This window comes from Lolium perenne, chromosome 2, assembly GCF_019359855.2.
Source record: "Lolium perenne isolate Kyuss_39 chromosome 2, Kyuss_2.0, whole genome shotgun sequence".
Classification (NCBI taxonomy): Eukaryota; Viridiplantae; Streptophyta; class Magnoliopsida; order Poales; family Poaceae; genus Lolium; species Lolium perenne.
In genome coordinates this window covers 192,607,193-192,619,320 of record NC_067245.2, presented here as the reverse complement: position 1 = coordinate 192,619,320, position 12,128 = coordinate 192,607,193, and the positions used below count along the sequence as shown (strand labels likewise).

Sequence of the window (12,128 nt, the reverse complement as noted above, 5' to 3'; positions counted from 1 at the left end):
TTCAAGCCTAAATTGGCAGTAAATTCAGTCATATCTTCTGTCTGTATTTTACAGAGCGTATTTTACAGAGCGAAAGAACAAACCATCATGTAACACAATGGCAGAAGCTGATTCTCCTTCGGTGTGGCATTTTTCCATCTCAGACCAGGTCCAAAAACATTTCCAAAACATCCGCAACAAATTATGAGGTGCATCTTCAAACATAAGATGGTGAATGTAGTGAATGTACAGCAGCAAAAATAAAATCGCCATTCCAGAGGTGGGCATCATATTTAAGCTATGTTTTGTCAATAAAATGCAGACATCAAGAAATCATCACCGTAGATTGGAACAAAATTAAACAGAAGGGCAAGCAACATATATTGGAGAAGAAAACTTGACAAGTAGCAGCACAAAGGGTAGGATATGTAAGGCGTTGCTACAACGTTCAGGGTGGAGAACAGGCAGACATAATTAACAAAACTTCAGGAGTACACATCACTGACAAAGTACTAGCAGGAAAGTATTGTTCAGTAGGGCTTCATTGTCCTGTAACCAGACATGGAACCTAGTCTGCCTTCCGGCGGAAGGAGCATCCCTCGGTGAGCCTGGCCTTTCCTCCGGTAGGTTGGCAGAGCACGGTTTGGCAGCCCGAGCACACGACAACGGTCTGGGAGTGGCTGAACACAGTTGTACTGTAATTGCAGAAAAGAAAGTTGTAAGGATCTTATCAAGTAGTCATGGAGTTGATGTACGATGAGCATTGTAGTATAGAAAGTAGTATGGAATTGAGGTATGATGCAAGTTAATGAGAATAGTATATGACTGAGGCAGAAACAACATGCTATATCAACATAATTCAGAACAGGGAGACACAAACAGGGACCACATCACAATCATATGACACAGGACTACCTGTAGGACATTAGCAAACCACAACAGCAGCACAATACACACATATTCTCAAACGGAACCAGATCCTCTAACTTACACAGGCTAAGTTAGAGAAGTTACAGTAGCCTAACTTGCCTTCTTCCAAACCGTATGAAGAAGGCCAAAATGTCTTAAATTAATTTGCATAATATAATAATACAAATTTATGCCATGCATTTGGAGTATCTCTATACAGAAAAATTTAGTGTAACAGCTTTCATCGCCATGTTTAAAAGAATGAAGGAAGCTATTCATCCAAGATAACAACTTAAACTATTATGTCCCAAATTAACACTTAGTCAACATCATAATCATAATGTTAAAAGAGTATATGAGCCCTTACATGCTGAAGCAGCCCTGGCACTTGACATCCTGCACGAAAGAGCACAAAGATAACGGGTGATTAGGAGGCCAGGACACCAATCAAACGGAACGGGATAGGCATATGTATATTTCCAGTAAGTCCAACGCGATCTGGTGCGAACAACGTACCATGAAGAAGGAGTTGGGGGACTGGACGAGGCGCTTCTTCTTGTGCTTCTGCTTCTCGAGCTCCGGCGGCGGGTTGAGCAGATCGATGTCGTTCTGGAGCACCTGCTCAGACGAGACGAGTAAGTAAGCATCGAAAGGAACCGAATCAAGATCGAAGGGAAAGGAGAGCAAGATCGGATCATCGTACCATCTTGACGAGCGGTGGTCTTGCGAGTTCGAGAGGAGAGGAGGGCGGCGAGCACGGGGTGGCGGCGGGGAGGGGGAGAGGAGCTAGGGCTGAAGAGGTGTTCGGGAGACGGGGGTGCTGGCAGATTTATATGCTGGTTTGGTGGATCTGAGCCGTTGGTCGTGGTGCGCGTTTGATCTGGGCCGTTCGAGGGTCTGGCACGACATTTCTTAGCGCCGCTGTTCGTGTCCGCCGCTCGTAAACATTGGACACGAGCCAACCCCGGCTGCAGGCACGTCTGCACCAACCCATGCATTATCTTTCTCCTCTTTTTTTGAAATCAGCATTCTCTTTCTCTTGATCCTTCGAGACTCCAGAAACTTCGATGTTGCTAGAAATACGAGGGCAGCCGGGCAGGATACATCAATACATGTGTCATGGAAAATAATATTCTGATTGCCGAGGGCAGTTTGTAATTTGTTGAGAGCGTGTCAAACATTCGGAAACCGCCTTTAAATTTGAGAGTATATGCTTCTGCTACTTGAGAAAAAACATTTTACTAAATATGTTAAATCGAAACAAAAATTGGGCGCGTATATATAGACATTATATGTGTACACGACAGGTTTTGCAGAAAATAAGATTTTTTTTGTGTTTTGTATAAAAATGAAAAGAAATATCTCATGAAAAGCTATTTTTAAACATCAAATTTTGTCTTTATTGCACACAACATTGTCGATTTTCGGCAAAACAACTATATAAGCATATATAATGTCGAGATGTGGCCGGCAATTTTTTGTTCGACTTATTTTTAAAAGTAACTAATATGAAACAAAGGGTATTTAAAAGTAAAGGGTGTGGATCGAATAGTGCCCTCTCTACATCTATTTTTATACCACCTTAGTCCATAAAAAATGTCACAAATTTATCTAAATTTATATGTATCTAGAAACTCTAAACCATAAACCCTAAATCCTAAAACCCTAAACCCTAAACCCCTTGACTCTTACATCTAAATTTAGGTAAATCTCCAACATCTTTTTATTGACGAAAAGAGTATACTTTTTGAAATATGGAGCGGATATTACTAGGATGTGAATAGGATATTTTCTCAAGTCGATATAGATACAAGTATAGGTACCCTAGTTTTATGTTCAATCACATAAAATGCCTTTGACCATTTTGTTAAGAAAATAGGTTGGGTAGTTGGTATGTCCCACTAGAATTATTAAAATCACATAATATAATTTTATACAGATATATTCATTACCATTTCCATATTTCTTCAACACTTAATATCAAATTTGTATTAATAAAACAAATTTGGATATTTTACAGACCCAATTTAATTTTCTTCTAAATTCAGATATTACCACATTTCTTTATTTATTTATTCTTAGAAAGAAGGCAAAAGCTTTAGCTTATCCATTAGTTAAAAAGAGAGTATCTAGTTTTTAGAAGAAAATAGGGTGAAAACCTACAATGATGACAACACACCCACAATTAAGCCTAACATAAATCCAAACTGCGCCCACCCTAGCCAATACAAGAGACCATAAAGCGACATGAACGAACACTCCAAACACGACACTCCAACACCGCGCCGATAGAGACACGACATGACATTGGGGGCATCCATCAATCAACTGCGGATCCCGGGTAAACAACAACCAACGTGCGAGCAAAATGCAAACCTCTCCGACAGCTCTGGACATCATTGCCAATAGTCCGGACATCACCAATAGGAATCACATGCCTGCCGGACTCAAACGAGAAGGATTGTAGCATCAACAATATATCTATTTTTGACTTCCCAAATAAAATTACTGGATAGGTTGGGCTATCAGTTAACAATACCCACATCTAATGATATTTGAAGTTATTGCTCAGATAATTGGATGATCAATGCAAGAGGGTGAGCTCAACATCATACCTTCTGAACATGTTGCAGAAGCTCAACTCATCGTGCACGGACAATCATCTCGCAACAGGCACAGTATCATGGACATAACGTCAACGGTGTGTGTCGTTTGTTTTTATTAGCCAAGACGGCGTACATGGTAACATGAAGCATTCCCTCCCGGCAAAATAATTTTTTAAAAGAAAAAAACGAGACCAGCCAGGACTAGCCCTTGGCGGCATATCTTCATGGAAGAGTCCAGCTCAGTTGATATTCCGCACCCTCTGAGGGCCGAGGTCGAACCTGGCTAGCCTGGAATGCAAGAGAGCATCCTAACATCGTATCTTTATGGAAGAGTCCAGAAACTCAGTTGATATTCCGCACCCTCTGAGGGCCGAGGTCGAACCTGGCTGGCCTGGAATGCAAGAGAGCATCCTACCACTGAGCTAGCCCCAATTCTCTAAAAACAAAGAAGTATCTCAGAAAACGGGTGTAATGAAAGCCGTATACATCTCCTTGATGCACAGGCAAGGCCATTTCCTTTTTCGGGAAAAAAGAAAACGAGTCTTATCAACCGTCGTTAGCTTCACCTGCGCTGCAAACCATGTGTCAACAGGGAGGACCCAGGGTGAGGCCAGTTGACTTAAGATCTTATGCTTAATATTTGTTTGAAATTCTAATCTTTCTGAGAGGTTTGACGCCGAGACAGTAAATATCATTCACTCTTCGTTTTATTCCTGAGATGTTGTATATTTGTACTACAGGGTGCAAAGAAAAGAATCCCCTCCCTATATATCTGCCCTATCTGCAATCAGAAAGTCATCTTTTGCCTCATCCATTTCGTGGCCGACCATTTTTCCCCTTCCAGTACAGGGCATCCACTGTGAAGGCTGCTCAAGTCCGTGTTACCATCAAGTCCCTGAAACAAAGCTGTACGTTAGCCTGGTTTTAGTAGGGGCAGAACGTTCGGAGTCGTTGATCAGAAATCGATTGCAAGATAACAACAAGGAACTATTTTCAGGTGATTTATTAAAACTTCCGAACCACGCTTTGATTTCTGCTTTGGCACTACATGTCTATATAAAACTAGTGAGAGGGAAAGAGTGGCGCACCATGCTCCAAAATAGCACAGCGTCTCCTTTGTTTGGCTTAACACATAGTCCTTTGAGCATTGTTCCTCCACAACTACATTCACCATCTCCAGCCTAAAATAGAAGAATGCAGAACGTCACGCAGGAACAACACATAACATGAAGGCAGACACAGGCCACACACCACAAGGTACAGATTCAACTAACCTGAGGAAAATGGGTTTCACCGCCTTCAACACCATCGGTCAAATACATCAACATTGTAGCAACACGCTGCCCCCCACGCTTAAGGTTGAACTGCAGATTGTTAATTCACAGAGTTACTAATTCCGCATAACTAATTTGAAGTACCAAAATGACTAGTTGAAATTAAATGTGGAATGACTAATCTGGTGATGTCATAGTAAAGCTATATATTCCATAGAAGCAGTTCAACTTACAGTATCTGAAAAGTAATCATGATGTGGTCTGTAATACTGGCTTGGTTCATACCTGCAGTTTACAATTGAGTTAAAAATGCTAGCCAATTCAAAGAGCTTCAGAGAATAATAGAAATAACTTAATCTAGTACCGTAAAACTTGGATCAGTTCCCCGTTTTCTACTGGTATCTGAGAGAATACAGAAATCCGCTTCTCTATAGCCTGGCCAGAGCAGTACAAATGTTAGTGGAATAATGAAGTAGTAAATCACTACAGTTAAATACAAAGTCTCAAATTCCAATTTAACTCACGATAAAAAGTACATATCGTGCAATGCAGGATGCATAGTAGGATAATTGGGCAAGAAAAAAAAAGGTAGCACTGCCAGTTGTAGTCAAAAGCCCAAAGGTTATCACTAAAAAATAGTGCCGCAATGACCACACAAATATGGATTCCGTGTATTCAACTGATGACTTTGATTAGTTCATGGAAACTTTTAGACTTTGATGGTGTGAATCTGTGTTGCTGAACTAAGGACGTTACTGGGATACTAGGGTGCATCAGTTTTTGTTTTTGAAACTAGAATTGCACCATAGAAAGTCGTGTATGTTGTAAAATACACAAACAACCTTACAGTATCTGAAAAGTAATCATGATGTGGCCCCTTTACCTACCTAACACTACATGATTTGCAATATCCGACATCAACGACATGGGGCAACAAATTATAAAGTCGTGTATGTCATGGGATTTTTGGTATCCTCTGACAGAAAGCAACAAATTATAAAGCCTAGTTTTTGCATTCACATGAACATGTTCGTTGGAGATAATGTTCCATTTGGTAACATGATTTTTCAATTCCATCCATAATACAACAAAAAATCTCATTTTTTACATGTATGTCCAATATTGGTTCCATGTCTGTATCTTATTTACAAATTAAAGTTAGGAACTAAGATAATATCATACACTCATCTTCTTTTGACCTAACATATAAAAGGAAATGACGAATAGTTAAATAATAATCTAAAGGTGGGCTACTTTAGACAATGTTGTTTACAAAGATGCAATTGACTTTACAAATAAATCTTAATGCATACAACTTATGAACAGAACACGCCCCTCTCTAATCATGCAGCAAACATATGCGTGTACCCTTTTGTGTTACAGAGTGCCAGCAAAGAGAAACACACACAAAAAAAAAAAAAAAAAAAAAAATGAACTCATGTTGTGCAACACAATGAATGATGTTCCAAAGTTTTTGTTGCAGAACAGACATATCTGTAGGCATATAAGTTGAATGTAGTTAAGGGAACTTCTGTCAAGTAGCGTGAACAGACCTGAATGACTGGGCGTTTTCTTTCTTCAGAGTTCACAAACATCCCAGAACTTGTGCGAACATCACTTTTTACACCCTGGGAGTACATACCAACAGAAACATTGAAAATATAGTAAAGAGAAGAAAACGTATGAGATTTTCAGTAACCAAAATAAACATGAAAAATAAGAACAACTATCAAGCTAACACAACAAATTCCTCTCAAACTTCCAGTATTATAAGTAATCGTTTAATAAACTGCAATACAGGAGTGCTGAGGGCATGTCAAAAGCCAAAGCATTAACTTGCTCTGTAAGAAAAAGTAAAGTAGATCGATCTGTAACTACAACCCGGAGAATAAGACGCTTTTGAAACAGGCATGAGAATGTATGTTAATGTTCAAGCTTGAAGAAACAAGAGAAGATTGTTGTCCATACAAGATTTTAATCGTCCGAAATAAATATTCCTAGCACACCAAGGGCTCGTTAAGAAATCGTTGGACAATGCGTTGCCATGTTTCCCATTAATAATACTCCGTAATTTATTCTGTAAGTGTATAAAGTGGACATAGATTATTAAAAAAAAGTCTTTATGTTCCCAACTAAGATTCGAACTTGCTGATCTGCTGATTCAATGAAAAATATAATGTCTACTAAGTACTGATAGACAGAGACAATGTCCTAAGAATTGCAAGCCAAAGCACATACTTTTCCTGTCGCGACATCAACTACAGTAGAAATCTCAAGTCTCGGTCTAGCAATTTCTCGTAGATAATCACATTCCTGCAAATATTAGCCAAAAATATGTCAGCAATAATATTTTGTATATTTTCCATTTTATTGATGCAGGGTCATGTATGCCATTGTATTGGTCGGCAATATGGTTTGAAACTTGCTGATCTGCTGAAAATAAATGTTACTGGCTAGGGTTTATAATTCGTGTTTGAAAATTAACATATGGCAAGGACGGTATGTGGCTTAAAAGACGTACCTATAATAAATAAATAAACATGGAATAATACAGAGGATGCTGATTTAGCATAAACAAAACACACGACGCAGAATCGTACCTCTGAACTAAGAAAATTATGGAAAACAATTATTCGAGGCTTCCAGCTGATAACTTCAGGCTTCACCTACATCTTACAAATAAATAGATTTACTTTGTCAGAGCAAGAGAAGATGTGCTCTCGACTTTTAAGTTTGAGTATGAACAAAACTAAGTTTGCTAAATAAGACAGCACAATGTAAAAATCATCACACACAATTGGTCATACATAGTGCACACATCATGCATGGATGTTCACTAGTACATACCAGAGAGTTGCTAACATACAAGGAAGCACAACACCGGCGTTTCAGAAGATTATAAACCCTTGTTAAGAGTGAAGCTTTACAAGGTCCCTAGCACCTATGTATGAAACTATATGCTATTCATTCGAATTTAAAATTCTACACCTAGAGGAGCTATAGAGAAGTTTTCTTTTAAAACTATTCGTTCCGTTACAAAATTAATGAAGTTCTAGGTTTGTCTTAAGTTAAACGTTTTTTCCTACAAACTTGGTCAAACTTAAGATAATTTAACTTAGGACAAACCTAGATCTTCAATTATTTTGGAACGGAGGGAGTAGTAAATAACACAATAAGGACATCAGGTTTCACATGCCACCACCATTATGCAATCAATTGGGCATGATCAATGTTTTAATTTCATATATGTATGAACAAATGGTATTGGCAGCATAGATAATCATACCAAAGAATCTTTGTTCAAACAGAAAGAAAAATGCTCTAAAAAGCATACTGTATCCATTCCTTTTTGTAAGGTGTCTTAGTTTTTTAGAACAAATCCAGTTTGTAAGAAGTAATTCCTTTGAACCCCTTGGATTGCCGATTATAACCCTCCCCGTTATGTTTGCTTTATTCCGTTCCGTTCGTCCCATCATATACCTCATGAAGGAATCCTGCACAAGTAGGAATCCCTCCCAACCATGGTCATACCCACCGATCACCTTCCCCCTGTATCTCCCCTTCTAACATGTGTGTACAACTTAACTGATATTTCTGGGCAAAGGTGTAGTTCATTGACGATGTCCAATGAATATATACTAGAGTAATGAAGCCAGGTAGGGTGGGATGTGCGGGCATTTCCCCACACAAAAATGGTTGCCAGAACATAAGCAAAAAGAGAATTCTAAGAATGTCAAAATTACAGAGATCTAAAGCCGATTGGCAGTTCGACTGCCCGTTCCTCAAAAAAAAAAGGCTGTAAATAATAGCAGAACTTACGTATCCAAGCCGAAGAACTGCCGCCTCCTGATCATTATCCACATGTACTGAATCTGCTATGCAGGACACCTAAAGTTTGATTAGACATACATCGAACTCACTAAGGAGTAAAGCCTACTCCTTTCAGTTGAGGGCTTTATGGAACAGGGTTTACTCAGATGGAACAATATGCAAAACTGAATATCTGTGTTAAACAGGTATCTGATTTGACGTTAAAATCTAAAACATGGAGGGCATTCAAGCAACGCAAAATGAGTGGGCAAGAAGAAACATGACGCTGCAGACGATAATCTCTAGTCTGTTCCAAGTAGAGAAAATGTGCACTATTGCTGTTACCCAACAAGTAAAAGAGGAAAGACATACGGGATTGGTCGTCTACCCGGCGGAAAAACACTAGCTGTAGCAGTGAGCCTGCATCAGTGGAAAAAAAAACAAGATGAAACAAAATTAAGCTTTATACAAGCAATTGAAATCAGATTCAGGGGCCAACATATGACTTTTAAAACAATAAGTCTAATGATGTTCATTCATTTATGAGACAATCAACGCGACATTGAACTACAGTATTGTTACTATTTGTTAGAGTGTATATAGTTCGAGATGGGAGCCCGAGAACGATCAAAAGTACAACCAGGAATTTTCTGGGTCGCACTACGCAAAACTGAAAATTGGATGCCCCGAAGGAGTTGCTTCAGCTACGCATGCACAGAGCCAGAGGGTCAGCTGGCTTTCAGCTATGACTAGGCATCAAACCAAGTCCTACCACGCTTACCACATGGGTTTCAATGTCTCATTAGTAGTAACAGTGACCAGCATCCCAGCGTTGGGCATGTACGCTGGCACGCAGATCTCAGGATGATCCATGCTTCCGCAGGAAGGAAGCTAAATTTAGATCAGTCAAATCGAGTCAGGTCCAACACATGTAATCGCCGCAACCACAAGCAAAGCCACCCCATCCGTTGAAAATCCCCCAACGGGGATTGCAGACACAGCTGCTACCGATTCTCCGCACGCTTACAACCATTTGATCCAAGAAAAGAAAAAGCCGTCGAATTCGACCACAGCTAGCAGCAGCTAAACGGAACATCCATCCCATCCGGCCAATTCACGGCGGCATCGAAGCACCACCCCCGCAATTTCCAGGACCCGAGACTCCCAAGTCGGAGAAAGAAAACACGGCGGAAGCATGCCGGATTCGAATGAAGGCGTAGCAGCAGCGAAGCGAAAGGGCAAGCGGGGGTTAAGGGTCGGGGAGGGCGGGCGCGCACCTATGAGCATTCCGAGCGTGACGAAGGTGAGCACCGGCAGCAGCCGCCTCGCCCGCGACCGCGCCATTGGATCCGCCGCGGCGACAGAGGGGAGGAGAGACGAGACGACGAGGGAAAGCAAATCGAAATCGCCCGTGACTCCGGCCGCGTGCTGCGTATTTCTGTCGCCTCGAGGAATCCCGACGACTCGAGTCAGGTTCTCGGCCGCCGTATGCAGTCGGGTCGACCGCGTCGGCACTGGCCAATAGTCAACCGTTCAGTGGCTTTCAGTCAAAAGTCAACCCCGGCCCTGACACGTTTCGTTTCATTTTACGTAAGAACATGTCTGGTAGGGAAAATATGTCTTCTCTTACTAATCTACGCTATTTAGAGAAGGTGATAAATATTAGCGATACAATCTATTATCTTTTATTGTTATCTCTCGCAATAAATGAGAATTAATGATTTTTGTTAGAAAATTATGGGCTAAGACTACCCATAATAAGAGTATCGTAGACAGTGGCGTAGCCACACTTAAGCTGTGTAGTCTTATGACTACACGGTTTTTTAACAATCTCTACTATTTAAAAAGATTAAAGTGGTTTCTTAGGGCATCTCCAACCGCGCGATCCAAACCGCGCCCGCGCGTCCGTTTGGGTCGAGCCGGACAAAAACGCGGCCCAGCGCGCGGACCTATCCCTAAAACGGATGGCCGCGGCGTCCGGGACGACCCAAACCCGGCCCAAATCTGGGACGAGTTTGCGTGGCCGCGGACGCCAGATGCTGGTCGCTCGCGTCCTCCCCTTGTCCGCCCCTGGCCCGCCTGTCTGTCTCCCAAAACACACCCAGTCCACTCCACTCCCAAAACCTAGAGATGGCCGACGAAGCGACTGCCGCCGCCACCGCCACCATCGGAGAGCTCGCGGCCGTTGCCGCTCCTCCCTTGGCGGAGGCTCCTCAACTGGACGCTCCGGTGGTCGTGGAGCCCGGGCCGGCGACCAAGAAGGCGAAGCCCGACCTCACCGCGGAGCAGAGGAAGATCGAGAGCAAGAAGAGGGCCGACCGCCGCAGGGCGCTCGACCAAAGGAAGAGGGATATCGCTGCCGCGGAGGAGCGGCAGCGGGCGGCGGAGCAGCTTCTCCAACTCAAGACGGAGGCTAAGGCGGACGTCTTGCAAGAGCATGACATGCTCTTTTATGGCCACCAAGCGCTCGCTCAGCACTTGATCCTCCCTGCCGCTGGCACGGCCTCGGGGGGGAGCTCGTCCTCGTCCGTGACCCGGCCCCTTCCTCCAAGGTCAACATCCCTGCCGGTAGCCCCGTTTGGGTACACGCCCGGCGCGCACGAATTGGGGTCGCAGTCGGCGCGGTACGCGTACCCGTCACGGGATGGGTCGCCGGAGGTGGGCGAGTCGTTCACGGGGCCGTCTCCATCGTCCATTGACCTGAACCGTGCGCCGGCGAACTACAAAGGCCCCAAGAACATGGGAGTGATACGTCTCCAACGTATCGATAATTTCTTATGTTCCATGCCACATTATTGATGTTATCTACATGTTTTATGCACACTTTATGTCATATTCGTGCATTTTCTGGAACTAACCTATTAACAAGATGCCGAAGTGCGATTCTTGTTTTCTGCTATTTTTGGTTTCAGAAATCCTAGTAACGAAATATTCTCGGAATTGGACGAAATCAACGCCCAGGGTCCTATTTTGCCACGAAGCTTCCAGAAGACCGAAGAGGAGACGAAGTGGGGCCACGAGGCGGCCAAACCCTAGGGCGGCGCGGCCCCCCCTTGGCCGCGCGGCCCTGTGGTGTGGGCCCCTCGTGCCGCCTCCTGACCTGCCCTTCCGCCTACTTAAAGCCTCCGTCGCGAAACCCCCAAAGCATCGAGAGCCACGATACTGAAAACCTTCCAGAGACGCCGCCGCCGCCAATCCCATCTCGGGGGATTCAGGAGATCGCCTCCGGCACCCTGCCGGAGAGGGGAATCATCTCCCGGAGGACTCTACGCCGCCATGGTCGCCTCCGGAGTGATGTGTGAGTAGTCTACCCCTGGACTATGGGTCCATAGCAGTAGCTAGATGGTTGTCTTCTCCCCATTGTGCTTCATTGTCGGATCTTGTGAGCTACCTAACATGATCAAGATCATCTATCTGTAATTCTATATGTTGCGTTTGTTGGGATCCGATGAATAGAGAATACTTGTTATGTTGATTATCAAAGTTATGTCTATGTGTTGTTTATGATCTTGCATGCTCTCCGTTATTAGTAGATGCTCTGGCCAAGTAG

The 12,128-nt window shown here is 42.9% G+C and overlaps 2 protein-coding genes across 3 annotated transcripts; both read right to left on the bottom strand.

Moving 5' to 3' along the window:
- Positions 1–336: 336 nt before the first annotated feature.
- On the bottom strand, positions 337–1,746 carry LOC127334242 (small ribosomal subunit protein eS27). Its single transcript, XM_051360661.1, has 4 exons — positions 1,592–1,746; positions 1,405–1,506; positions 1,256–1,284; positions 337–674 (listed from the first exon to the last, which is right to left on the bottom strand). Exons 1-4 carry the CDS (start codon positions 1,592–1,594, stop codon positions 548–550), a joined length of 261 nt encoding a protein of 86 aa, XP_051216621.1. The 5' UTR covers positions 1,595–1,746; the 3' UTR covers positions 337–547.
- A 2,437-nt stretch (positions 1,747–4,183) lies between these two features.
- LOC127334241 (prolyl 4-hydroxylase 1) lies at positions 4,184–10,086 on the bottom strand. Of its 2 annotated transcripts, none has more exons than XM_051360658.2 (11): positions 9,856–10,086; positions 8,951–8,998; positions 8,588–8,643; positions 7,369–7,434; positions 7,007–7,081; positions 6,322–6,396; positions 5,133–5,203; positions 5,002–5,053; positions 4,769–4,858; positions 4,583–4,675; positions 4,184–4,389 (listed from the first exon to the last, which is right to left on the bottom strand). In XM_051360658.2, exons 1-11 carry the CDS (start codon positions 9,920–9,922, stop codon positions 4,282–4,284), a joined length of 801 nt encoding a protein of 266 aa, XP_051216618.1. In that variant the 5' UTR covers positions 9,923–10,086; the 3' UTR covers positions 4,184–4,281. The 2 variants fall into 2 exon arrangements, with proteins under 2 accessions (XP_051216618.1, XP_051216619.1); XM_051360659.2 differs by having other exon boundaries at positions 8,588–8,640.
- Between the last annotated feature and the right edge of the window lie 2,042 nt (positions 10,087–12,128).

Bases quoted from the DNA above. Each gene is read 5' to 3' on its own strand.
- LOC127334242 (XM_051360661.1), bottom strand. The intron at 1,285-1,404 runs GTACGTTGTTCG...TCTTTCGTGCAG, and splicing joins CCCCCAACTCCTTCTTCATG to GATGTCAAGTGCCAGGGCTG. The intron at 675-1,255 runs GTAAGGGCTCAT...CTGCAATTACAG, and splicing joins TGCCAGGGCTGCTTCAGCAT to TACAACTGTGTTCAGCCACT.
- LOC127334241 (XM_051360658.2), bottom strand. From the start codon at position 9,922: ATGGCGCGGTCGCGGGCGAGGCGGCTGCTGCCGGTGCTCACCTTCGTC. The intron at 4,676-4,768 runs GTTAGTTGAATC...CTTCTATTTTAG, and splicing joins GTGAAACCCATTTTCCTCAG to GCTGGAGATGGTGAATGTAG. The intron at 4,390-4,582 runs GTGCGCCACTCT...GCTTTGTTTCAG, and splicing joins CTGTGCTATTTTGGAGCATG to GGACTTGATGGTAACACGGA.